Here is a 25,157-nt window from a genome sequence, read left to right as displayed (position 1 = left end):
CTATCCCGTTAGGTTAATGAATGCATGAACATCTCTACATGACTGTCATGGAATGCCTCTTGTCGAGGAAATTCAGGCATTCAGGATGACAGCACACTGTAGGACAGAATCACATGCTCCATAGCTGCTGCACAGACCACCCGTTGCGATGATGTAATGGGCCCCTCTCCCGCTCTCCCTTTCAGAGCATTCAACCTCGGCCATCACACCATGCGGTCTATTTGTTACTAGGATCTCACCGGTCTTTTGATCGTTCTAGTGGAACGATGCACTGTGTCGGACGATGAGATTCCGAATCATCCCCTGGCCATTGTATCTCTCGAGTGATTCTTCACATATTATCTTCACATATCCATTGCTTGCTACGTCTTGCTAGTACGCGAACCTACTGGTGAAATCCAAATAGCGTATGTCCATACCAGCAGCGCCCCTTCGGAACCATCAATTGAGCCAAACAACTCGAAAGCTTTAACGGTGGTGAAAGATGTCAGAATACAAAATGTCCTACGAAGCGGAGCTGGTACGTTCATTCGCTGTCAACTTCTTGTATACCCAGATTATGCTCCACACCTCATGAGGATGGTCTCATTAACCGCTACTGCTTATAGGATTCCTACCAGCTCTACCACCGATACGAACAACCCCGATCACAGGGTAAAGATTGGAAACAGGCAGCTCTGCGAGGTCCCGCCCTGCCGACGCTGGGCAACGCCCTGGCAGGAGCTATTGGGGCCGCGTTGTCGAATGTGGCGACATACCCCTTGAGTCTGATTGTTGCGCGGCTGCAGACGCAGTCTACCCAGACCTCTAATAAGGGGAAAGCCCACAGATCACAAGAGAGGAGTGAGGGGGGAGAAGGAGATACTGGCGATAAGTATGCCGGCGTGCTGGACGCCGCGCGCAAGATTTACACGCAGGAAGGCCTCGGGAGCTTCTATACCGGCCTCGCGCAGGATACCGCAAAGTCAGTGCTCGACTCATTTCTGTTCTTCCTTGCATATGAGCACCTGCGGCAGCGCAGGATTCGGGCTCGCTTTGCGGGGCGGAGGACGAAACATACGGTCTTGCCGGTGCTTGATGAGCTAGTGATTGGGGTGATCGCCGGGGCGTTTGCGAAGCTGTTCACGACCCCGCTGGCAAATATCGTGGCACGGAAGCAGACAGGCAGGAAAATGTCAGCAGATGCATCGACAAGGGAGATTGCGGCGCGGATCCTCGCTGAGAAAGGCTTGCGTGGGTTCTGGTCGGGGTACTCAGCTTCGCTGATCTTGACGCTCAACCCGTCGCTGACGTTCTTCTTGAACGAGGTGCTGAATTATGCGCTCCTGACGCGGCGGCAGGATCGGACAAGGCAGAAGAAGCCCTCGCCTTTGGTGACCTTTCTGCTCGCTGCCGTCAGCAAATCGATGGCGTCGGCGGTGACGTATCCGTTCTCCAAAGCCAAGACCCGCGCGCAGGTCATGGGGGATGATTTCATGTCAAAAGCCACGGCAGATGAGCCCAAGAATAGTGATAACGGCGAGACTGATGAGGGAATGTCGTTTACGCCGGCGATCGTCAGCAATGTCATCAATATTGCTCGCACGGAAGGCGTCGCAGGTCTCTACGCGGGCCTGCCCGCTGAGGTCCTCAAGGGGTTCTTCTCGCACGGTTTTACCATGCTGGCCAAGGATGCAGTCTACTCGGCCATCGTCCAGAGCTACTACCTGCTCTTGATTGCGCTACGGAAATATCCCAGCCCCGAGGAGCTGATTCAGCGCGCCCGGGAACAGGCGGAAGAGTATGCCGACGTCGCTCGAGAGGGCGCTCGCGAACTGGCGGAGAAGACCAAGAATAGCGCAGAGGGGGTGATGCACACTCTGACAGTGCAGGGAGAACCCGAGGAGGCCAATCTGCTGGGCAACAACGAGACGGCGGAGATGGTAGGGGATTATGTGGATGATGACGGTACGCACAAAGATTTATATCACTGGTTCTGGGAGAAGGATAGGGAGGGAAATTACTGATGCCTACTTGTGGAAGAATAATTTGAGCGATAATGAGCATGTAGTGTACTAAGTTGTTTGTAGCTAGAGGTTTAGTGTTCTGATTTTTGCATGCATGCATTACTTAATTGACATGGGGTTTGATGTATTACCATCACTATAAACGACAATTACAACTTGAACAACACGTGTAATCGATTCCTTGGAGATACAAACTACATCTTGCCCATGTCAATGCTAATTGTGATGAACGGCAACCTCGCGATTCTTTTCCCCCAGCGTAGCGTGAAACAGAATCGTCAACCAGGCTAAGCGTATGGATTGAGATGACATCTGATAACCAGCCCACAACCTGGTCACAGTGGGTGCTCCGCGAGAAGAGTTACAAAGGGCTCTGCGAACTTTCCAGACAACGAAGTCTATCATAGCCCTGCTTCACGTACTCCCTGCTCGTGTGGCAGACCCTCGTTAAGTACGCCGAGGCGTTCGACGATTCGCTGAGCGCAGCAGCATGCTGGGCATGTAGAGCTTCTTGAGCTACCTGTTGGAGAATGTACAAGACCCTAACCATGCTTGGGGACGAGTATGATCATCTCGAGACCGGTGTGACGGTCGTGGTTCACGGGAGGGTAGTGGACGAATTGCGGGTTTGCGGAGAAGGATTCGAAGAAGGCAGTGCCCGTGTACTTGCTGGAAGGGACAAGTCGTCGCTTCATATGTGGGACAGGAAAGTCGGTTTCATGGGCGACGAAAAAGGGTAATGATAGGGAAGCGATTGCGTTGTCGAGGTTGGCTGCGGTGAAAAAGAATTGCGAGGAGTCGCTGCTGCTAGTGGAGTTTTGAAAGTGTATGTATGTCGGGTTCATTGGGAAAACGACTCTGTTAGCAGGCAAGACTAATGAGATCGACCAAGTAGTTATGGAGAAGGTCAAATGTGAATGTGGAGAACATCACCATGAAGGTCTATAGGATATACTTGAGATACAGATACCTTAAGCGAAGATACTTGCATGGTGGAGTCAGTGGACCCGGCGGGAGGAGTGGTACCCAGCCTCAGCCCAGTCCCAGCCTCTTCTTCCTCTGAGGCTCACTTTAGGCCTCCCTCCCTCTTATCATCTTCCCTGACTCCGATCACTCCGTTGGACTCCGTTCGACTCCGTTCTACTCTGCCCTCCCTTCCAACTCATCACATTCTTTTCAGATACTTCCTCTCTTTTTTTAACGCTTCCCATGTCGAATGCATCCATCCCAGGTCCAGGCCTGGGCGACCTCGAGAAAGAATTAACTTGCTCGGTAAGAAGTTACTGACAGGAACCATTGGAATGCTGCGGGAGGGTGACGGTGTTCCCCCCCCCACACCATGATTTAACACTGTCATTTGGCCCTTACTTGACAGCTTAGAACCAGACATCTCAACCAATATAAAAGATACGGAAAGATAAAAACTAACGCTTCTGAGGAAAATTCCCTGCTAGATTTGTACAGACCTCCTCTACCAACCCCTCACTCTCCTCAACTGCCTCCACACCTTTTGCGGCTCGTGTCTCAAAGAGTGGTTCGCCGTGCAAGGAACCCGTTCCCGACCGTCTTCGTCTGCCCGCTTCACCTGCCCATCATGTCGTGCGGCCGTGCGCGACACCCGTCCCAATGCCACTGTGACCACATTACTCGATATGGTCTTGACAGCCAGTCCCGATCGGGACAAATCGGCCGCAGAGAAAGAGGAGATCGCCCATAGATATAAGCCGGGCGACTCGGTATTTCCACCACAAGAAGACCAGGGTTCAGATGAAGAAGACCGACGGGTACTGGAGGAAGTAAGGGCTTTAAGCCTGCAAGACACCCGGTCGAGACATCGCCAGCAACAACAGCGATCGAGGCATTCGTCGCGGAGTCGTTATCGGCGGGTGGAGGGTACGGATGCGGATTCGGATGCGCGCAGAAGGGAGGAGGATGGACGGTCTCGGCGACGACGCGAGGCTTCTTCTTCATCGCGACGACAGCAGCGGCGAGCGGCTGGGGAGGGCAGCTCGGAGCGGTCGACACGACGGGTGGAGCATCAGTCGAGTTTGAGATCGTTGCTGAGTTTATCGGACACGGAGACGATGCAAGAGGAGATATTACGACAGATCTTCGAGGAAGGATTGTTAGACGATATTGATCTGGATAATATGGGTCCGTCGCAGGAGGAAGAGCTCAGTGAGCGCATCGCGGAGGCATACCGTCGACGGCACAGGCTACGAGCACGGTCCCAGCAGCGGCGACAGGAGCCTCCAGAGAATCCGCAAACACCGTCTTCTCGACCCCGCGCGCGCTCCCAATCTGTGCAGCGGACGGACAATGGTACAGCGACTGCTGCTACGAGAGACACAAGAGAGTCGAATGGGGGTCCTCCGCTGTCGAGACCATATCTTCTGGATCCGCTTGTCGCGCGTGATGGAACCTCTGGCCACCAAAGGCGCCTGTCAGATCAGGGTGGTAGTAGAAGCCGTCGAAGGACGTCGCCTGTACCTGTCGCCGCGGCGTCTGCTTCAGAAGTCTCGCTGCGGCCGGCAGCGCGGTCTTCTACTGACGTGGCTGCTGATCGACCGCGGAATTCGGAAGCCGCGCGCGCAAGGACATCGGAATCGTCGACATCGTCTCGGTTACGCCGCGCCACGGCATCCGAACAGAACGTCCCAAACATCTGGATTGAGGGAGCAAGAGAAAGGCAGCTTCGTTCGTCTTCTGGAAGGTCGTCAATCGATTCTCCTCGGGTGGCTTCAGCTTTGAATCATCGGGGACGCGATGGATCTTGGCCGACCAGTCCGGATGAGCCATCTACAGTACCACCTCCAACAAGCTCTTTGGTGGCTGAGGTAGGGGGCGCGGCTAGGCAGGAATCTCGTTCACGACCATCATCCTCCCGGTCAAATGTGCCTCCTCGATCTGCGACACTATATGCGGAACCGTCGATCAAGTGTGACCGGTGTGATAAGCCCAACATTCAGTATGGTTTGCATAAAAGATGTTCCACCTGCAGGGAAGGAAACTTTCATCTATGTCTGCGATGTTATCGCACCGGCCGCGGTTGTCTAGACTGGGCAGGCTTCGGAGCCTCTGCAGAAGCAGACCTGGAAGGTATTCGTGCATCATCATCGACCGGCGGATTTCGAGCCCCAAACGAGCCATTGCATATACTTCAGTCTTGCAAATATCTTCAAGCACCGGAAACAGCCTATCGATTCAACAGAGATGGAGGGATGGTCACCAGTGACGACCCCGCCCGAAGATTGCAAACTGGGCTGTTCTGTGATAGCTGTCAGTCTACAGCAAACGACTGTCTCTGGAAATGTAGCCAATGCAACGAGGGAGACTGGGGCTTTTGTAACCGGTGCGTTAATCAAGGCCGCTGCTGCACACATGCTCTTCTTCCTATTTGTCGTATTACTCGCGACAGCCCATTAGCTTCGCCCACGCGGGCTTACACAAATGTACCAAATGGCACCCCGAATGACTGCAGTGTCGCCTCCGCGTTAGAGACTGAATCCTATAAGACTCTTTCTTTCACCACGAATTGTGACATCTGCACGCATCCTATCCCCGCCTCAACGCTCCGCTTTCACTGTCTCGTATGCAATGACGGCGATTACGATATCTGCGCGAATTGCTACCTCCGTCTAGTTGCCATAGGCAAGATACGCAAGGAGAATGGCCACAATGGCTGGAGGCGCTGCATCAAAGGCCACCGCATGATTGTGGTCGGCTTTGACGAGCATGAAGAGGGACAGCGCCGCGTGATCGTTCGGGATCTGGTAGGTGGACGTGCCTTGAAGGACGACCACTTTCAACAGGCTCTTTCTTCTTCTTCTCCGTTCAGCATCTCCACCGCAGCCAGTGCGACCGCTATCTTCAACAATACAGACTCTACTCCTGGAAGTCCAATCTCACCCACAGGGCCGGGGATAGCCTCGCCTGAGTTCGCACCTGGCGACTGGCTGTGGAAGGAGGGCTCAGAACGTCGCAAGAAGGCTTCTCGTCTGCGCCCGTGGCCTCTGAGCGGCGATCGTGATCGCACCGCTGTCATCAATTCTTCTTCTTCTGAACCTAGTACTCCCAATACGCCAATTTTCGCTCCGGCGGCAGCGCCGTCCGTGACTTCATCCTCAAGACGCTACCCTCCAGATGGCGGCGTCGGCCTCGTCGCTCATGCCCTGTGGTCGTGGTATCCTGAAGACGGCGTCAAAGATGAGCTCATGTTCCCTCGTGGCGCGGAAATTACGGAAGCGGAGAACATCAACGACGACTGGTACTGGGGGTGTTATGCCGGTTTGACGGGGTTATTTCCAGGCTCACATGTCGAGGTGGTGGGTGAGATCATATAAGGGATGGGTGCCATTGTACCGGCTGGTGCAGATGAGCAGCGATTTGGGCTTTGCACATTACGTGGTCCTATCTCACTTAAAACTCCCTTCTGTTTCTTTCTCCTTGGATGCTTTAAGATGCTTTCTTGTCGGCTGCTCATACTTGACCTGAGTCCGGCACCGATCATCTTTTAATAATGTGCATGAATGATGTAGCATATGATGATGATCATGATGATTATGATTATGACTTTTTTCTCTTGTCAAGGCGATCTTACTTCTCGACTGGGTCACTGTGTAGGCCAATTTGAGCCAGAGATAGGTACTCTGGAACCCTGGTAAAAGTATTACCAGATTGAAGTCCAGTAATCTGATTATGATTGGCTCGATCTTGGAACATATAGAATGACTCCCAGTCTGCTTTATAAATGTAATGGCTCTTACAGAGATCATATGCCTTTGCGGAGGGATGAATTTCTAACGATCCTCGGGCGATTTTGGCCTTGTAAGGTGGTCATGACTGTTAAGCTGACAGTCAACTAACTTAGCGGGCTAGTCCGCCTAATTATCAATCTTCCGTCTTATTGGTCCGGTTAGTAGCATCTAGTGCTCACTCATGAGATATGAGAAGCAATCATATAAAAGCCATCCTCCTCCCACCATACATGACACCATTGATTCATGGTTCACTCGATACTCCATCCCTTCAGAAAGAAAAGAAAATGCGTATACTTGAGATTCACCCGGTCGACGAATGCGACCTCCCGGCCTTAACCCGCATCTTCTACGCGGGATTCACCACAGCGATCGACCAGCAGATGTTCCCCGACACCCCTGGTCTTCGCGCCTGGTGGGCCGATGCCAACCGCCACGATATCCTGCACAAGCCTGGCGTGCGTTTTCTGAAGGTCATTGATCGTTTTATCACTCCCGCTGGCAGCGATGTTGGCAACGGGGATGGTGACGATGACAGCGACAGTAACAGTAACAATGCCGGCAACAACGAAAATGTCATCTCCTACGCGAAATGGGATCTGGACCCCTCGAATCGCGGACGGCGCTTCCCCGAATGGCATCCCGACTCGGATGCAGAATTGTGTGATCGGTTCTTCGGGGGATGTGACCTTGTGCACAAGGAGATTATGGACGGGAGGGGGCATTATTGTAAGCTATTTTTTTTTTGCCGGGATTGGTCAATGAGCTCAGGGGTGTGGTTGACTCTGACCTTCGACCAAATAATGATAAAGACCTCGACATGTTGGTGACGCATCCTGCGCATCAGAGACGCGGTGCTGCGACGATGCTCGTGCGCTGGGGGTGTAATTTGGCTGATGAGACGGGGATGTCGGTATATATCGATGCGACGCGCGCGGGGGCGCCGGTGTATGAGATGATGGGGTTTGTGGTGGTGAGAGAGGATGCGGAGGCTGGGTTGCTGAGTATGGTGAGGGAGCCGATGGGGGTATAAGTTTTGTTGGGGATTCTCTGGGCTGTGTCTGTTTGAGCTGCCTACATTACCTACTGTAGTCAGAGACATCTTGTTTTGTGCGGACTGGGCTCGTTGTGTATCTCCATTGCATGGAACCACTGCATAGATCGAAGACACGCCCAATCCAATATGTCACCATTCATCCATTCTGGTTCCATGTGGAAGTGAATTCCGGCGGAGGGTGAGGTATCCTTTTCCGTTACTAAATAGGCAGGGGCCCACACCCGCATCTATGCAAACTGAGGAAGGGAACATCTCTCATTCGCAACGGCAAAGACTTAAGCCAGTGTCAGTCTTCTCTTATTCCCCCAACCGCACTGTTTCGATTATCACTATTGCCTAGGCAGACCATGTCTCGGGTCGATCCTAACCCAGGGTCACCGAGGTTCATTGGGGAAAACTATTTCCATCATCGAGGCATGAGTCCGACCGTTATCACTAGGATTATCACCCATTATCCATATTCTTATCAAGCATCGCGTGCATACCGGCTCTCTTACCACCGTCAACTATACAATCCCTCCTCTCATATCCATCCTGGATCGAGCTTGCTGCACCAGTCCGAGTTCCTCCGGATAGTAAGGGCTTGGATTCGTCGTAAGCCAGCTCACCTTGAAGCCCGTTGTTTGTTGGGCACGCCTAATGCTGCCTTTAGAGATTGATTTGAAGACAAAGGAGGAGGCGAAGTTCAGCTACATGGCTCGAAAAAAGTCGAAGGGCAAGAAGGGGAAGGGAAAGGGAAAAGCAAACACGCCTCAATCGTCAAAAGCGGAAGGCCAGTTGACGCCCGAAATATCGACAGCCGATCCCTTGAAATGTGACCGCTCATCAGTTCTTCCAGGAACTTTCCCTGCAACTCCTCCTACCACTTCTTCTGCGACTCTGCGTGCACCCGAAGTATTGTCGCAGGAGAAAGCAGAGGCTGAAGCACCTGACACGCCCAGTGCTTCGATATCCAGTCCCTCATCAGTCGGAGAGCCATCTTCGCTTTCAGCAATGGAGGAACCATCCCAGGAGAAACCAGACGCTGAAGCACGAAAAGCGAGTACTGTAGAGAAGCTAGCAGCCGAGCTAGCTAAGCTATCAGAGCTGATCGAATCCGTCAAAAACATGCAAGCTGTGCATCACGATGGGATTTATTACCCATTCCTCGTCTATCAAGAGCCGTATGAGTTATCCCGAGCCAGTGCTAGTCGCAGTATTCCAGGTCTCCATAGTGCTCTCGCTATAGGTGTGATGGACTGCAATCGCATCGGTACTGTTCTCTCGAAGCTTGGGCCACTAGAGTTGCTTTCAGTGCGAAATTATTATCGAGATATGTTCGGTAGGGAACTAATGGATGATGTGAGGGATAATCGATGTGGGTTGGTGGTCAGGCGAGACCCTGAAACCGAATACCGGATTTTGCCCGAGTATTCTGAAGCAGGAAGCGTGGAGTATGATCGTAGGTCAATGTCGCTTTTTAAAGCTGTGGGCCAGCCTGCCCAAGAGCAGATGGATACATTGTCGCCGGCTGTCGGCAGGCCTCAGGACCGTGATATTGAACGCGATGATGGTTAATCGTGGAAGAGCTCTAGGAGGGTCTATTGCTGAAATCACTTAAGACGTGGGATGTGGGTGCTAGTAGTGAGGTATATAGTACTCCGAAGGGCTGTCTAGGTCAAACCTGCTATAGGTTAGTTTTGGCTATCTTTTTTTTTTTTTTTCAAGTGAAGGTGATGCTGTCCAGATCGTAAGGTGATACCGGTGCGCCAGGAAACTGAACCTCAGGCACCAAAAACGAAGATGATCATTCCAAATTCGGAATCCTGGACCGACGCCCGAGTCGGTCACCGAGAGGCACAAAATGTGGAGACATCGTCTTACTCAGCGGCATTATAGTGACGCGAACTATCATCACGTGGCTGATAAGCATTTGAACAGTTTTGGGGATGTCAACTTTCCCCTCGAATGACGCCGGCATCATCAGGATAGACGTGGCCACATTCCATGCAGCTGACGAACATTATGACGCCTTCGTACCTAATTTAGAATCATGCAGGAAATTACACACACCCACCGAAGCTCCAACATGGCGCTCCGTTTCCCCAGAAATCCTCGGGCGGCTTGTCGATCCTCCTCGGACCAATTATTCTTCCTTCGATAAGCTTCGATAGAACAGAGCTCAGGATCGCTGGCAAACCCATCACTCCTAGCTGACCGAGGGGATTGTCCCGTTGCTAGCAATTTCATCTCCGTACGTAAAAACTGTTTCGCCCAGAGCGCCGACTCCCTGCAGCACATTTCACCGCTTCGCTTGAGGTTGCTGCCAAGATAATCTGGACACCAGCTTTGCGATTTTGGAAACAATAGTGTGCCACTCCCCCCTTCGACGAGGCTGCCAAGAACAGATGGGATGACGTGATGGTGAAGCAATTAGCCGGATGCCCCTAAGGCTGAAGGGCTGCAGCATCTGAGTGGGGAATCGAAGCAGCGTGCGTACGTATGCCTATATCCACTTTTGGTGGCGATGGAGCGGCTAGCGTTGCCCTCGGCGGGAACATCACCATCATGGCGCAGTTGATGGCCATGATGATGAAAGAAGTGCAAGACCCTGTAGGCCTTCATGTCTGATAGCAGGTCTGTCTTAACCACATTTTAAGCAATTGCTGCTTCATGGAGATTCACAATCAACAGGCGCAATCCGACAGTTCTGTGCATCTCCAATTCGGACGCGTCAGGAACCGCGTACCGCCCGTGAGCTTCGAATGACACGCAAAACCCCGTATCAACGAGTGCCACGAAAGTGCCAAGAGTTCCAAAGATTGGGGCGAGAGATCGGGAGCCCCTCCCCAGCTTCCCCCGATAGGCAACAGCATCCGAGAATTCGCAGCTCTCTACTGGGCTCCTCTGTCAGTGGCAGTGTCGTCGGGGCTTGACTCAACCAGTTATGACGCTGTTTCGACTGATGGCCAAGCCCCGATCTCCGTGGATTGTCTGGCCTGATGATGTTGTATGTGGCTATGATGTGCGCCACCTTTTCTAGAAATAGGAGCCGTAGTTTAGTCGTCTTCGTATCCGGATCCACTGCTTGGCTCCGAGACTGTCCTATATAAGGCGAGCTGAGCTCCCTCCTTCTTCACATATCAATCAAACAACCATCTATCATCTATCTATCATTCACAATGGGTCTCTTCCATCACCACCACGAAAATCCCCCTCACCACGGCGGCCCTCAAGGCGGTCCTGGCGGTCCTGGCGGTCCCGGTGGCCCTCACGGCGGCCCTCAAGGCGGTCCTGGCGGCCCTGGAGGTCCCGGTGGTCCTCAACAATTTGGCGGTCCCGGTGGTCCTGGCGGCCCTCACGGCGGTCCCGGTGGCCCTGGTGGCCCTGGTGGCCCTGGTGGCCCTGGTGGCCCCGGTGGCCCTCACGGCGGCCCCGGCGGTCCTGGTGGCCCTCATGGCGGTCCTGGTGGTCCTGGACGCTGGTAAAGTAAGTCGCGGCAGCATATGTCTTATGCATTGGAATCAGTTACTCACATTCGCATAGCACACATACATCCGACTATCATCGAACCGAATTTCGCCATGGGCTAAGGCTTGCTTGGACTGTACATACTTTGTCGGATTCGGGATTGACTGATCATTTCTTGCATCATATACTTTTGCCATGAATTTTATGGCGCAAATACCCAATACAAGCAGAAATCATACTCTCGATACTACGCCCTTCCGTGTCATTATTCCTTGAGCGCCGCTCGGTCTACGGCCCGTAATCTTCTTCGGCCAGCTGTAGGATGTCGATATATATGGGTGGTGCAATTCAGGTTTTTGTAATCGTATTAACGTAGCAGAGCCGTTCTTCTAGATTAGCATAGCCTAGTAAGCCTGATATTGTGTTGAGATTGATAAGAACAGCGTTGCTAGAGTTGATGCGAGTCGACCGGGTGTTCCAACGCTTGTGCTATTTAGAGAAAGAACGCCAGTTGAAGTAAGCAGAGACGAAGGGGCTGATCGGCGCCATATCATCACCGATGGATTACTCTCGGAATTGCACATGGAAAAACAATAATGACATGATCTATAGCGACGGCAACTTTCAGGTTGTGCTGTATGTACTTCGGCCCCCAGATCGGCGAACGGAACCTTACTACTGCCTCAGGCATCACGGACACGGAATCCCGAGTCCATCCCAGTAGTCATCAGCTCACGCTTCTACCTCCAAGTTTCGTCGTTCCTCTTCCCCCCCACTTCAGTATAAAGACTCGATTCTACATTCATTATGCGTGGTCAGGAGATCACGCCGCTCAAAGCATGCCGGCCATGCTCCAAGGCTAAGGTGCGATGCGACCCTGGGCCAAACCAAGCCTGTCAGCGGTATGTGTGCATGAGTTAGTATGCTTGTGAGCATATCTTCGAACGAAACTCATATCAAGTAGATGCCACCGACTAAGGAAAGAATGCATTAAACAAGCTCCTGGAGCTCATAGCTCGGATAGATCGAGAACTTCGGCGTATGTCCTGTCCACTTCCTTCCCCTTTCTCTCAAGTCCATTTGCGATCGTTTGAGACTAACAACCCCGTCCCCTACCATCCAGAGATGTGAGACGGCTGGAAAGAAAACTAGACAACATGGAAACACTATTGATGGTCTCCCAGCGGCCTACCAATGGCAGCATCTCCAACTCGGGATACTTGTCACCGGAAGGTCAGGTGCCTCGGACTTGTTTTCCGAGCGAGTCGGTGACTTTGAGCGAGTCGGAGCAAGAGGACACAATCTCCTACTTCCACCAGCGCATGGCGATTCGGTTCCCGTTTGTTACGTGTCCTCCCTCTATGTCAGCTGGTGATCTGCTTCTTCAAAGACCATTTCTTCATATGGTGATTTCCATGGTTGGTTGCCAGGACCAAGAGGCACAGCTGTTCATCGCGGGTAAAGTCAAGGATTACCTAGTTGAACACCTGGTAGTGAACGGAGAGTCAAGCCTGGATCTCTTTCAGGGGTTTCTCCTATATCTCGCGTGGTGAGTTATCTTTTGACCTTCTTCTCCAGATGATGCGGCTCTTATTGAGAACGGTGGGATATGCGGACAGGACTCATATTTACGTCCCTACAACGGAGCAACTGTGCAACTATCTCCATCTTCTGGTGGCCCAGAGCAGAAATCTAAGTCTGGCAAGAGATGTTTCGAGTGGACCGCCTATGACGGTATCATCTTATATGAAGTGCAAGCAGTTCGAGCGATCGAGCGGACCTCTCCGTTCCCTGGATGAACGCAAAGCTTATCTGGGATGCTTTTACCTTGTTACCATGTACGTCTCGCTCCCAGAAATCTTGCTGTTCCATGACGCTACTGACCAGACCAGGCTCTCGATGTGTTTAGGCGAGTCCGAACCCATGCAGTGGACGAGCTACATGGAAGAGAGCTATCAAGTCCTCGAAGCTGCAGCGCAAGGAGAATCCGACTGGTACCTGTTACGTCTGGTCGATGTCGCACGCATGGTGGACAAAATCTACCGCACGGTTCATATGGATGTCTCGAGTGGCTTCTCCTGCGCTTCCCGGGGAATCGCCATTCGCTGGCTGCAAAAGGAGCTGGAACAGTTGAAACTAAAGCTTACGTTCAGTGATCCTATACAGTCCTGTAAGTTCGCCGTCTCATTCAATCCCGCGGGGAAAAAAACCCTAGACGCCGACTGATTAAGACCTTACGCAGCTTTTCTCCTCTTGCATTACCACAACCTTGAGATCTTCGTCAACCGCACCGCTCTCCGTCGTGATTCAGATTTCAAATCAAGCACGTACCCGCCCACCCAGCTTACCACTCTACACGAATGTCTTCAGTCCGTCAAGGCCTTCTTTGACACCTTTTTTGCCATCCCCTCCGCCGCCTTCTTTCGTATGCCCTATCTCTTTTGGTGCCAACTGGGCCACGGCTTTCTGATCCTCTCCCAGATCTCGGTGTATGATGATGAAGATGACGAGGATAGGAAGGGACTTTGGGATCGCGAGTACGCACGCCAGGTCATTGACTTCCAGACTACAGTCGATCGACTCACGCAGAAGGTTGAAGATGCGGTGACGGCGGCCCGCGAGGAAGGCATCCTAATTCCGAGCGTGTTTGGAAAGGTAGCGTCCCGCATTGACATGTGGAGGGAAGTGCACGCGAGACAGGAGGAGACGCTACAGAACAGGCAGAGAGGGAGAAGCAACATATCAACTACGACGACAAGCACACCGCCAGAGGATGGTATGTTGGTAGATCTATTAGAAATGGAAGAGTTGATGCCTGGGATGGGATTGGAGGATTTGTTGAAAATCGGCCCTATGTGGGAGTTTCTGCCTTTCTAGGGAGGTTTCCTATGCTATGTTCCAGGTCACTTACTCTTTTATGACCCCATGACCACCCAACAGTATACAGCCAACGTCCTAGAACTCAGCTTCTCATCGACTGGTACGCCTACAGCTTCAGCTATGGAACAAAAATATAGGGTGCATGAGTCACATCAGCTCAAGCCAGGGGCAAAAGGACCTATGTCAGCTTCAGCATGGCTTTGATGGTTAATTGTTTTGCCCCGGGTCTTTTTGCTGCCGTGGTGCTAGACAACATCCAATTGCGGGTTTGGTTTGGATGGTAGAGGCGCTTACGATGAAGAAGGAAGAATACTGCGATGGCTTGGCAATTCCTTTGCCACTACAAAGCCAATAAAGGAACCATCACTTTGCAAACGATCGAAGGATCAAGGGACTTCCGTTCCGCCTATATACAAGGTTAGCTCTGCTCATAATTTTACGATGGTAAGCGAGCCGCCGATCGCGATCACACTAATGCACAGTTAGCACAAGAATGCCAGCAGTGACAGGCACATTGGCCGCACATGCCCTCCATCGTGTCGATTTGACTTCAGCCCCCGTGCCCCGATACTCGTTTAGGCTACTGGCACAGGATCTGGTGGAACAACCTGCGGGAGTAGTTTATACACCTTACACAGTACTCCGGGGGTATTCAGAGTGCCAGATGACAGATGATCTTTTCTAGTTAGTCATTCTAACTACTTCTGTTTCTTCTACCCAACCAATCCGTATTTCTGTGAGCTTCTCTTTCTTCCTCCCTCCCCTGCACATACTTGCTGACTCTTCCCCCTTCCGGCCTCAGACAAGATGACAACCAACACCACCCAGGAAATCCAAGGCTTTGCCTCCCGCCGCAACAACTCCTGCCTTGCCGACGAGGTCAGCTGCGTTCACACTTGGGGTACCTGGTACGCCTGCTGCCCTTCAGGCTCCTCCTGCCCCGGCGCAAAAGTCAGCGTCCCCAATAACGTCTGCTGCGCCAGCTGGACCGACTGCACCGCCCAGATCGAGAATCCGCCTGTTGCGCGGAGCCGCAGCACCAGTGGACGCTGTACAATTACGACTAGTATTTCTGTTGCGAGGGCGATGCCCAGGGGTTTGGGTTCAGGAAGGAGACATGGGTTGGGTGTGCTCCTGCGGGCTTCCAGGGAGATGCGTCGTATTCGGCGTTGACTACTATTGCGTAAGGTATGAGTTCCGTCTCTTTCCGTGAGAGGTCGATATTGGGTACATAGCTAGGGACAAGGTTACAGTCTGTGCTAAGGAGGATTATGGGTTGGTGCTGTATAGAGACGGCCACTACTAGTACCATTACTAGCTTTGGTACAAATACGGTAACGACGACCGCAGCAGCAACAACTACTGCTAATGCGAGCGGAACGACCATCTTTCCGAAGGCGACGGCAAGTGCAACGGCTGCGCCAGCGACACAGGGGCATGGGAGTAGATACTGGAGCGGTCGCTGGGGGCGTGGTGGGTGGGGTAGTGGGTGTGTCTGCGTTGGCGGCGGTCGTCTGGTGGATGCTACGCCGCCGCAAGAAGGCGCTGCCGCCGCAGCCTGTTGTGTCTCTGCAACCGCAGTAGTCTCAAAGTGTAGGTACATGTATGCCGCTTCCGGGGAGTCGGGACATGGAGAGCTGTCTGGAGAGCCCACGCGAATTGAGCTTGTGGGGCGTAAGGATCAATTGAGGCATGAGTTGCCTTGATATGCTCAACACGCTCAACTCTCACGAACTGCAAGGAGCAAGTACTCTCATGGAGGCAAGCTCGGTGTGGACTCAAGGGCCATTCCGGAGCATGATGCATGGAGATGTTAGTGATTATGACCCGGATCATATCCCGGAAAGATGGAGAGATAAATATTCGGACAATCTCCGCTATGGGTGATGAGTGAAGTTATGAGGCCGGGCATTGACGACAGATCATTTTTTGCGCTTTAGCGTCCCGAATGGAAGCGAGAGCCTTCTGGCAAGCAAGTGCAGATATCTGATGGCCGGTTATTGGCGTTGCTGGAATATGAACACATCTCCGGAGTCGAGTCAACTCCTGGACTCGGGAAGTGTTCCCTTAAAGTATCGGGAAAAGATTGCTGCCATCCGCCTACCACCCAGCACGATAATCCAGAGACCGAGCAGATGCTCCTGTCGATGTCTTTTCAACCAACCAGAACCTCATCTACGCTTTGAATGCGTTCAATCATAAGATCCACTTTCCTCACACAAGCCTACTCGTGGCGGTGGATCCCGGATTGAAACAAATCAGGTAGGAGGTATGACGTTTACGTTAAGGCCTGAGCCATCGTGGCAAACGGCATTCATATCAGGTCCGAAAACACGATCGAGCACTTCTAGCAGCGTATCTCGGCTCAGCCGGCCTAACTGGTATAATGCAGCAGCCAACAAGGGTGCTCACACCATTCGTGACCATTACATAGTGCAGGCCGGAAGCTCACAGAGAGCCGTCGCCAGAAGGGCTCGGACTTTGGAAGCGATGGAACGCTCGACTTGCCATGGTAGAAGCGCAACCCGTCACCAGACTGAAATTGACACATTGCCTTGATGCAGCCAAATGAGCGTCGTACGACTGGCCGAGGACGGCTCTTCATATCACCTAGTAGAGTTATAGCCTAAATACAGGGTATATACCACACATTAAGAATACATAATAATTGAGAAACAATCTAGTTCGCTAGAAAACGCATCATAGCGCAGGGGCGCAAAAGAACAAGCCAGATTTGATCTTCACAAATCTTGACCAGCCTATTTCTTCCGCGACGAACCCCCCGACACAGCCGCGCCGCCGATCAGCTCGGGGGTGCCGCCGACAAATGCACGGGTCACCTCATCCGCGGCGCGCCACAGCACCCAGAAAGGCACAATGACCCACAGGCCGTTGAAGAATGTCAAGTAGACGAAGGTGTACATCCAATGGCTGGTGTTCAGGGCGGGACTGCCAGCCAACCACTCGGGCACAAAGGTCATGAACCCACCGTACAGCTCGGCGGTGGCCAGACAGGCAGCCACGAGCCAGGTACGGCCGGCGACAACGCCGCGCTGCCGGCCCCCCAGGCGGCCATTCGCCAGGAGGTACAGGTTGTAGCAGATGTAGGTGGCAGCGGGCCCGCCGAGCAGGACGGTCAGCAGCTCGATAGAGACGACCGTTGGGTCGGCGCCGCCCCAGCGATGGTCGGCCTTGGCGTACTCCTGCCACAGGCGGGCGGTCGGATCCCAGGCGGGCCCGTAGGTGGCCCCGTAGGCGCGGTCGCGGTTGTTGAGGAAGACGGGCCCGAAGCGCGACTGCGCGGCGGAGATGGTGATGGAGCTGAAGAAGCAGTGGTATAGGAATGAGCCCTCGATGAGGAAGTGGGTGAGCGCGTCGTAGGCGTGCCAAAGGAAGAGCAACCGGGGCAGCGCTGCGGAGTCCGCCCCGGGTATCAGTCGCTTGCCCATGATATAGGCGATCAGCATCGGGAGAAAGGCCATGACGAGGCAAAGTACGGTGGGCAGGTCCAGCACGAACGGCTGGGCCATGATCGCCGAGTAGTCGTACAGGAGCGCCTGTTGCACGATCTTGTTGTCCGCGTTGGCGGCGTGGGGGGTCGGGAACACGGCGGCGGGAGGCTGCTGGTGGTCCACGTAATGACTGTAGGTGTGTGCAACGGGATGGATCCCGAGAAAATCCAGGTGTATGTGTGAGGCTATCTTGGACAGTTGGGTCTGCGCGATTGTCAAGACGGACTCGACCGAGTCTTTAAGTGACATGGTGATGGGAAAACGGGCGAAGAGGGGAACACAATGAAAACAATGAAGGAACCGCGTCCGGCCTGAGTCAAGGGAGAAAAAAAGGATAACAGGAGGTTTTTAATTGCTTGAGGTTGTTTTGTAGAGGGGTTTTTTTCTTCAATTCCACCGACCCCTGAGAGATGCTGCAGCTGTCTGTCAAAGAAAATCGCGTCGATGCGCGATCCGCGAAGGCCTCAGGCAGAGGGGAACTTTTCTGTTTTAGGAATGGTGGTGGGTGCCCCACCCGGGAAACACAGGACGGGGGAATACTTTGGTATGGTTCCACTCTTTGTTTCTTTCATCCATGGACTATGGTGCTATTTCCAGCTTCTTTCAAATTGGTCGAGTATTGCAAAATGTGAGGTTTTTGGGCATGTCGCATTCTTCTTGTACACACTGGGTGTTGTACCAAGGACCTTCTTTTCGGTAGTCTGTTTGGTCCTTGGACTTCTTTTTGTGTCGATACCTAGTTATGCCTGGATGTCCATTGCCAAGAACAATGGTTCTTGATCGTAATCTTCAGATCGTGATTCTGTTGTGTGAATTTGGGTATATGATTACCAGAACTTGTTGGCATATCGTGCACTGTCACATTTGCGTTCACGATCATCTAACATGCTCGTCGGCATAATCACCCTACATCTTGTACATACTGTCTAAATGAATCGGTTGCGGGCAGTCCGAGTTGAATCTGCTGCAACAGATAGTCTATCGATCCAGTCGCTGCTTTTGAGCAGGACGGCAGCGTTTAGGCCTGCAATAACTTGTTCTCTTATGATTGTGGAGTCTGCGACATGAAGTAAGCGCTGAGAGTCTTCGCCACAAGAGGACGGGGCGTCGCTGTCCTCCAATGCATCGCTTTCGTACTGGCTTGACTTCTCTTGGCGTGTGCCCGTTTTCTCTCCGTGTACCTCTTGAACATAAATGCTTATAGTAATATCTCGAAATGAGAATATCCGTCTTGTCCCTCTTATGTATATCCATTTCGGCGTTCATCGGGTTGACTTCGGTGCTCGGGGTGGAATAAAGACGATAACGGGACTCCTCGGTGTGAGTATGACAAAGGTGCTCAATATCAATAGGTATCCAGAGTCATTACGTCTGCCTTGGTGATCGGCTGCATTATCCTGAAGTTTACCGGTATCAATACGAAAGTCGTGACTCGAAAGGCAAGAACTTGTCAAGGTTGGCTGTCACTGAATTGCGAGTGCTCTAGAGTCGTGAGCCAATTGAGAAATCATCGTCAAGCGATTCATAAACGGCTCAATATCTTCTCCTTCTTGCGCTTGGTACTCACCGGTAACTTCAGTTACTTCATTCCTTGTGCCGACAAAGCCTTTCGCCTTATTATGACTTCTCACTATCGTCGTGCGGCCACAAGTCCTTCTCCACCCACCTTCAATTGAATCTCAGGCCAGCCGAAGATCAGACAACACGTATTATATACTTTCTCCATCAGACAGCATAGCGGTGGTGAAACATGGCGAAGTCCGCAATATCTATGTTCCTTGATTGCAGAAGCATCACAGTGTCACCAGAACGTGTCACTGTGATTTTTCATCTCGGGCTCGTGCCAGGAGGACGGCCGTGTGCTGGCCTAGGGAGCCTCCTGCCTGATTTGATTACGCCTTCAATATTAAGGTTGGGTTCCAGAGCTCCCCAAGAATAAAGGGCTGCGGGTACGTTATGGGCAGGTGGACGCTGGCATCAAGATACATTAGTGTCGGAGGCTTCTTCGTAGTTGAGGTGTATATTTGTACCGGGACAATTGTGAGCAGACGAAGATGGGTGCAATGCCGACGACTGGACGCTGTATCAAGATACTGAATTGACGGATCATGAGTAGCACATCCCGAGGATTGTCGAACAAGATTGCTGCGAAGACCATGCTGGTTAGCTTACGCACCGGAGGAAGTGGAGGGGACATTGGGAAGTTTGTCTCACGATCAACAAGGGGTTCTTTCATTCGAGACTCCACTAACGACTTGCTTGGAGCAGGGTGCATTTGGGGGATAATCGATTGTTCCCTCAGTCCTAGGCCAACTCATCTCGGGGAGACTCCTAGCAATCCTATAGCGATGATTCTGAGCATTAGAGGATTGGGACAGCGCATTCATGATGGATGGAGTATTTCTTGACTTTGAAAATGCTGTACGTATGTCCTGCTACTATGCTCATGTCGTGTCGACCAGGGAATAAGTTGCTCCATTGTGAGCTGTAAGGATTAGCTCGCCTTCACTGCGTGGTGGGCCTTGCGAGTAGAAGCACAAGGGCTAGTGTGCTCGACGAATATAGTTGGGACTCTTGAACTTCGTGATCTGGCAGTACGAGAGGAATGAATCGACTCGTACACTGCCACACTAGAGGTAAGTAAATTCTGGGGCATTTAGAAAAAAAAGAGAAAAGCTATGGGAAGGGTGAAGCTAGAGTGCCAAGTAGCAAAGCAGTGCGGAGCTGCCACCGAGTTACTTCACATAAAGGGCTTAGTCTCAGGTTTTTCATTCTTCCACTCTTCTGATTGTCGAACATATAATCTCTCTCAAACACCCTTGGTTGTATTCGCCTCGCTGTCTGGTCCGACTATTTCTTAGTGAAATCATGCGCCTAGCTCTTGTGAATTCCCACGAACCTTGCCTGATTCTCTGATTTCGAGGCTGAAATTGAAGTCTTAACCCTCCATATTGTTACAGAAGGCGCTAACACTGATAGTTCAGTCATAGGTCTAAATGCACTCGCTACGTCCTGTACTCTTCTATTTGCGATCCTCTGCCATGCATGTCTCATCCATTCCGAGAGCTGCTTTTCACGCACGTCAAATGGCTTGTTCTGGTCGCCAAGTAATCCCCATAAGGCTTTACATAGATTGAATAAGGGCCGGCCTCTCGCAAATCACAGTAGATCTCTCATTTAGAAGATGGAATCGCCACTGCTCCCAAAAGAATGGGCAGCTGCTCGTCGGTGGCAGTGCTGAAGGCAGGGACAGAAATAAGACAGTGACTATTGAGAAATTCAATCCACGCTGCTTTGTTTCGTTGCATCTCTGTTGTGCCTTGTCGAGTAGTTGTGCTGCACTCTTTCAATCGCGAATATAGCATTGTAGAAGGACTATAAGCTCGAATGTAGGTAGCGTAGGAAATGTGATGTCAATACATCCTACAATGATGTGTGTAGATTATCTTTTTGATTTCACTCTGGAAACTCTGGCCTCATTATGATATGGTAAACAGGCCTGGGTTTGATGTTTTGCCCGAGTGGCGGGCCTTCCATCTAGACCTTTGACGGGGCAGCCAAACCTATGGCTAAGCATTGCCGTTGAATTGCGATCTTGTCTTGTGCTCGCACCGCGCGACTATTGTCCTTTCCAGTGATTATAAGCGAGGACTAAGTCATTTCTGGTATGTCGTGGGGATCAGTGTGGTGAAGGTGTGAAGGCGAACCACGTCTCGAGTCTTTGTCGCCGGCTCGTGGCTTCAGCCTTGAAAGAACTCTCATCCACAACTCACCATTCACTTTCCGACCACTCAATTCATTGGTTTCATGCCATCCAGCGCTGCTAAGAGAATTCCAAGTGGATGTGAGTAGCATTTCGATTACCTTTCGCCCTGAATCAAACATCGGGGTGGCGTGGCCCAGATGCCCTTCTCCACGGCACTCTTGCCCCTTTAATTTTCATGGGTAACACCCAAATGTCCAATATTTAGCGGAATTATCTGCCATGCTTGATACCCCAATAAAGCTTGACTCCAGTTTCTTCAAGTTTCTCGTCAACCCCACCTCTTGATGCACACACAACCTGATCTCGTCCCCGGACATTCATACCGCACCATGGCTTCCGTCGACGGCGTGGATGTCGCTCTTTACAATCTGATTAGGATCGCATGGGACCTGCATCACAATTGCAATCTTGTTCGTGGTGAGGCACCTGAAGGATTCAAGCAGCTCGTGGATGGGCTACTGTCGCTTCATAACACCCTTCGTGCTCTGAAAAACAGTGTCGAGAGTGTGAGAGGTGACCACAAAGTCGAATTGCAGCCATCACTTCATGCCTGCCTCGAGACCCTGCATGCACTTCACATACTGGTCGCCCGGTATAGGGCCATCGGTGCTAGCAGCGAAACGGAGTTTTGGGAGAAGATGGATTGGCCGACACAGCAAGGACAAGTCGAAGAGTTGAGATCTGAGGTCGCTGCCCATACACATAACCTAGGATTGTGCATGGGTTCGATTGTGAGGTATGTTCTTCGTATCTTGCCTGAATTTTCATTCGTGGTTATTGATTCTTTCAGTTACTCGCTAGGTAGCTTTAACAACACGGTACTAGAATATCCACAAATGGACAAATCGACATTGCCCACGCCTCCACCAGCCAAAATATCTCCCACTCTTCCATCCCTTCCGCCGTTATCATCTCGAAGGCACAATACTATTGGTATCTCAGAGTTAGAGGGGAGCTCGACCTTTGAATCCAATAATGTTGATGTGAAGACACACGAAAGCTGCAGTAATGACCATACGCGTGGTTCAGTCTCTACAGAGTCGATGGCCTCAGGGTACTCTGATACGTCCATTATATCGGGCACCACTCTAACCCCATCCAGTAGCGTATCTGGAACAACCAATTTCAAGATGCCCTCGATAGATATGTTTTCGACGGAGAAAGAGGTGTTTCATTCTCGGACTCCCGGATTTGTGCCCCCAGGTGCGCCGGACCCAGATATATCACCTACTCAGTCTTATTCGCGGGAAAGGATCCGTCGATCGCTGCGCTATGAGCCCAGAGATAGATTTCATCAACCGGATGCTGAGCTGATGCTCCAGTTCGACGCCTCTGTGGTGAAGGGACAGGAATCTCGGAATCTCACCACGAGCGGGTGGTTACACATCGCTGTATGGTGGCTGCTCAAGGTACGGCAGCGTGGCTCTCCGATATAAATGATATAGACTGACAGATTCTCAGGCCCGTGCGGTCCTTGCTAATGCAGATGAACCGAGTCTCGCAACTCGAGGGAACGTCAGCCCTTCCACCTTATCATGGTCATCGAGTTATCAATCATATCTTGACCTGCTAAAAGCATCATATATCTTATATGATGTCGTGCTAAGGACAGGCGATTCACAAGAGTTGTTCTTGGATGAGAATCGAAAGATGGTATCGGACTTATCGAATGTAAGCAAATCCACTGAAGATATGCCGGGATCCACTAAAGCCAGATAACAGGGTATCAGGGAAGACTTCTCTCAATTTAGGGCTGTCGATGTGCCAGACTATGCTGCTATTCATTCACACAACCACGATATTCTGGAGACTATACAGCCGGAGGAGATCACTGGGGATATTGATCCTCGGTCGGGCTTGGGTGATGTCCGTTACACCACCGTCGAGATCGAAGACGCAGGCAATGAGGACGAGCATGTCGTCTTTCGCACGTTTGTCAACGCCGGGATAGGCAGCAAGAAGCTTCGCATGAGAACTAAAGGAGCCCCATATATGCTTCTCTTGTCCAGCAAAGCCGGAGAGAGTGAACCGAAAATCAGTTTATGCAACCAAATGGGAACGTTGTTTCTGCAGCGCGACTGTAAGTCAAGCCTAGTTCATCATAGACTGTGGTGTCTAATCAAGTCACAGTCGCGCCGGCCGATTTGACCCAGCTTGTTCAGATTTCGGACGCTTCACTCGAAGGCCTTCCAGTCGCCAAATCCACGGAACCCGTAACGCTGATGTTTGGGGGTACCAGTGTTTCGATCTCATTCCAATACCTGCCAGACCTTGTGCAGTTCATCAGCGTTCCGAAAGCCTACTTCGATGCCGTGTGGCCGCGGGAACCAGTAAGCTCTGATGAGATCACCGAGACTGTGATCTTCAAAGGCTCCGCTGAGGTCCTGGAACAGCTCAAAGCACCAAGCATGGTAGCCATGAGTCCGGCCGTTGTTTATAGATCATGCGAGGTGCGCGTTCTGGAGCGATCGTATAAGGAGGCATGGCGCTCCATCCGGAGAATAGTTATCAGCTCTTCTGTGGCCGACAAGAATCCCATGTGCATTGACTGGTTCATGCCTCTGAGTTGGGTACAAATCCACCGCAACAAGGGAACAAGGCAGGCGCTGCTGAAATGGTCCGATACGGGTCAAGAAAGATCCGATAAGACCGATGGAAACTACAATCCGCTGTTCTCCAATGTTTACGACGAGAAGAACCCCAACATAGGAATCAGTATAGAGTGGCCCACGGAGCAGGCAGCAGAGGAGTTCGAGCAGGCTATTTTGAGTCTGAACGGAAAGCCGATCTTCTCCTGGTCTCAGACTCAAAGCTCAGGGCACATTTACGACAATGCGGACGACACCCCCGAGCAGAAGAAATACAAATCCATCATAGTGTGCCAATCACACATGGGCTGGAGGACCTGTGGCGTGTACTATGTGTACCGAGACACTGACTACATCTACGAGCATGCCAACCGTCGTGTTCGGTTCCCGCATATTTTTCACACTCACTACATATCAACGCATGTCGATCAGCTGTACCGTGCTGAAACTCAGGTCCGATACTCTCACAGCGAGAAGACGATGAGAAGTGTTACGATCTGCTTTGATGAAGAGCTCACCTTGCAGGGATTCATGAGCTCACTGGCATCCTCCCACGAACTCGTATTTTCCAGGCGTGCCACATCTCTCACGACCAAAGGCAAGCTGTTCTTCGGTCTCAAGAAGTCTTCCAAAGGAGACTCAGAGGTCCAGCTGTGGCGAAATGAAGAGCACCTTCGTCTTGCTGCGCGATGGAAGAATGAGCAAGTCGCAGACAGGTGGCTTACCATGGGACTCCCAGCACGCGAGCCAACGCGCGAGCCCACTCGGATATGCTTTCCCAACATGGAGTTTTCACGAGGGATGGTTCTTAATATGGCTCAGATATGCGCTGGGAAGGCGAAAGACCCTGGCAAGGAACGAGTACGAGGGCCAATCACGATTACTTTTCCGACATCTAAAGGTAGGTTAGAAGCATGGCGGTATGCAGGAGATTTGTATATCTCGCAACGGGATGCTGACGTTTTTGCCATGGAATAGATCAAGCAGACTTCATGATGGCCTTGCTAACAAGACCGATATCTTAGACGGGTGCAAGCTGGGGAAAGGCATATAAACCTGATGTACGAAGCAAGAAAAGAGAGACTGAAGACGAGGTTTCGTCCGACGAATGACATTTCTGCCCTATGATGCCTGTCTGATG

The 25,157-nt window shown here is 51.8% G+C and overlaps 9 protein-coding genes across 9 annotated transcripts; 7 read left to right on the top strand and 2 right to left on the bottom strand.

Annotated features, from left to right (window-relative positions):
- Positions 1-204: 204 nt before the first annotated feature.
- Positions 205-6,612, top strand: BP01DRAFT_412940 (uncharacterized protein). The gene is made up of 4 exons (XM_025578979.1): positions 205-520; positions 609-1,947; positions 3,187-3,278; positions 3,461-6,612. The coding sequence occupies exons 1-4, from the start codon at positions 485-487 to the stop codon at positions 6,347-6,349; spliced, it is 4,356 nt and encodes a 1,451-aa protein (XP_025435164.1). The 5' UTR covers positions 205-484; the 3' UTR covers positions 6,350-6,612.
- Positions 6,613-6,994: 382 nt separating this feature from the next.
- Positions 6,995-7,955, top strand: BP01DRAFT_352704 (GNAT family N-acetyltransferase). The gene is made up of 2 exons (XM_025574001.1): positions 6,995-7,492; positions 7,576-7,955. Exons 1-2 carry the CDS (start codon positions 7,051-7,053, stop codon positions 7,794-7,796), a joined length of 663 nt encoding a protein of 220 aa, XP_025435163.1. The 5' UTR covers positions 6,995-7,050; the 3' UTR covers positions 7,797-7,955.
- Positions 7,956-8,205: 250 nt separating this feature from the next.
- BP01DRAFT_72847 (uncharacterized protein) lies at positions 8,206-9,542 on the top strand. The gene has a single exon (XM_025580053.1). The coding sequence runs from the start codon at positions 8,460-8,462 to the stop codon at positions 9,375-9,377; it is 918 nt and encodes a 305-aa protein (XP_025435162.1). The 5' UTR covers positions 8,206-8,459; the 3' UTR covers positions 9,378-9,542.
- Positions 9,543-10,885: 1,343 nt separating this feature from the next.
- On the bottom strand, positions 10,886-11,542 carry BP01DRAFT_72810 (uncharacterized protein). Its single transcript, XM_025580052.1, has 2 exons — positions 11,336-11,542; positions 10,886-11,280 (listed from the first exon to the last, which is right to left on the bottom strand). Exons 1-2 carry the CDS (start codon positions 11,383-11,385, stop codon positions 10,977-10,979), a joined length of 354 nt encoding a protein of 117 aa, XP_025435161.1. The 5' UTR covers positions 11,386-11,542; the 3' UTR covers positions 10,886-10,976.
- A 498-nt stretch (positions 11,543-12,040) lies between these two features.
- Positions 12,041-14,361, top strand: BP01DRAFT_72677 (Zn(II)2Cys6 transcription factor). Its single transcript, XM_025580051.1, has 6 exons — positions 12,041-12,172; positions 12,235-12,309; positions 12,394-12,819; positions 12,890-13,108; positions 13,163-13,440; positions 13,513-14,361. Exons 1-6 carry the CDS (start codon positions 12,078-12,080, stop codon positions 14,145-14,147), a joined length of 1,728 nt encoding a protein of 575 aa, XP_025435160.1. The 5' UTR covers positions 12,041-12,077; the 3' UTR covers positions 14,148-14,361.
- Positions 14,362-14,957: 596 nt separating this feature from the next.
- Positions 14,958-15,734, top strand: BP01DRAFT_370709 (uncharacterized protein; the record flags this gene model as incomplete). Its single annotated transcript, XM_025576625.1, has 4 exons — positions 14,958-15,170; positions 15,218-15,333; positions 15,457-15,557; positions 15,598-15,734. The coding sequence occupies 4 exons, from the start codon at positions 14,958-14,960 to the stop codon at positions 15,732-15,734; spliced, it is 567 nt and encodes a 188-aa protein (XP_025435159.1).
- Positions 15,735-16,587: 853 nt separating this feature from the next.
- On the bottom strand, positions 16,588-18,076 carry BP01DRAFT_352700 (EXPERA domain-containing protein). The gene has a single exon (XM_025574000.1). The coding sequence runs from the start codon at positions 17,909-17,911 to the stop codon at positions 16,910-16,912; it is 1,002 nt and encodes a 333-aa protein (XP_025435158.1). The 5' UTR covers positions 17,912-18,076; the 3' UTR covers positions 16,588-16,909.
- Positions 18,010-18,669, top strand: BP01DRAFT_72653 (uncharacterized protein). The gene has a single exon (XM_025580050.1). The coding sequence runs from the start codon at positions 18,107-18,109 to the stop codon at positions 18,440-18,442; it is 336 nt and encodes a 111-aa protein (XP_025435157.1). The 5' UTR covers positions 18,010-18,106; the 3' UTR covers positions 18,443-18,669.
- Positions 18,670-21,757: 3,088 nt separating this feature from the next.
- Positions 21,758-25,016, top strand: BP01DRAFT_400450 (uncharacterized protein; the record flags this gene model as incomplete). Its single annotated transcript, XM_025578581.1, has 5 exons — positions 21,758-22,093; positions 22,595-22,837; positions 22,890-23,099; positions 23,151-23,508; positions 23,559-25,016. The coding sequence occupies 5 exons, from the start codon at positions 21,758-21,760 to the stop codon at positions 24,992-24,994; spliced, it is 2,583 nt and encodes an 860-aa protein (XP_025435156.1). The 3' UTR covers positions 24,995-25,016.
- Positions 25,017-25,157: the final 141 nt, after the last annotated feature.

The sequence above is a fragment of the Aspergillus saccharolyticus genome, assembly GCF_003184585.1.
Source record: "Aspergillus saccharolyticus JOP 1030-1 unplaced genomic scaffold BP01scaffold_2, whole genome shotgun sequence".
Classification (NCBI taxonomy): Eukaryota; Fungi; Ascomycota; class Eurotiomycetes; order Eurotiales; family Aspergillaceae; genus Aspergillus; species Aspergillus saccharolyticus.
The sequence above is the reverse complement of the archived record's forward strand: the minus strand, read 5'-3'. Positions and strand labels throughout refer to the sequence as shown.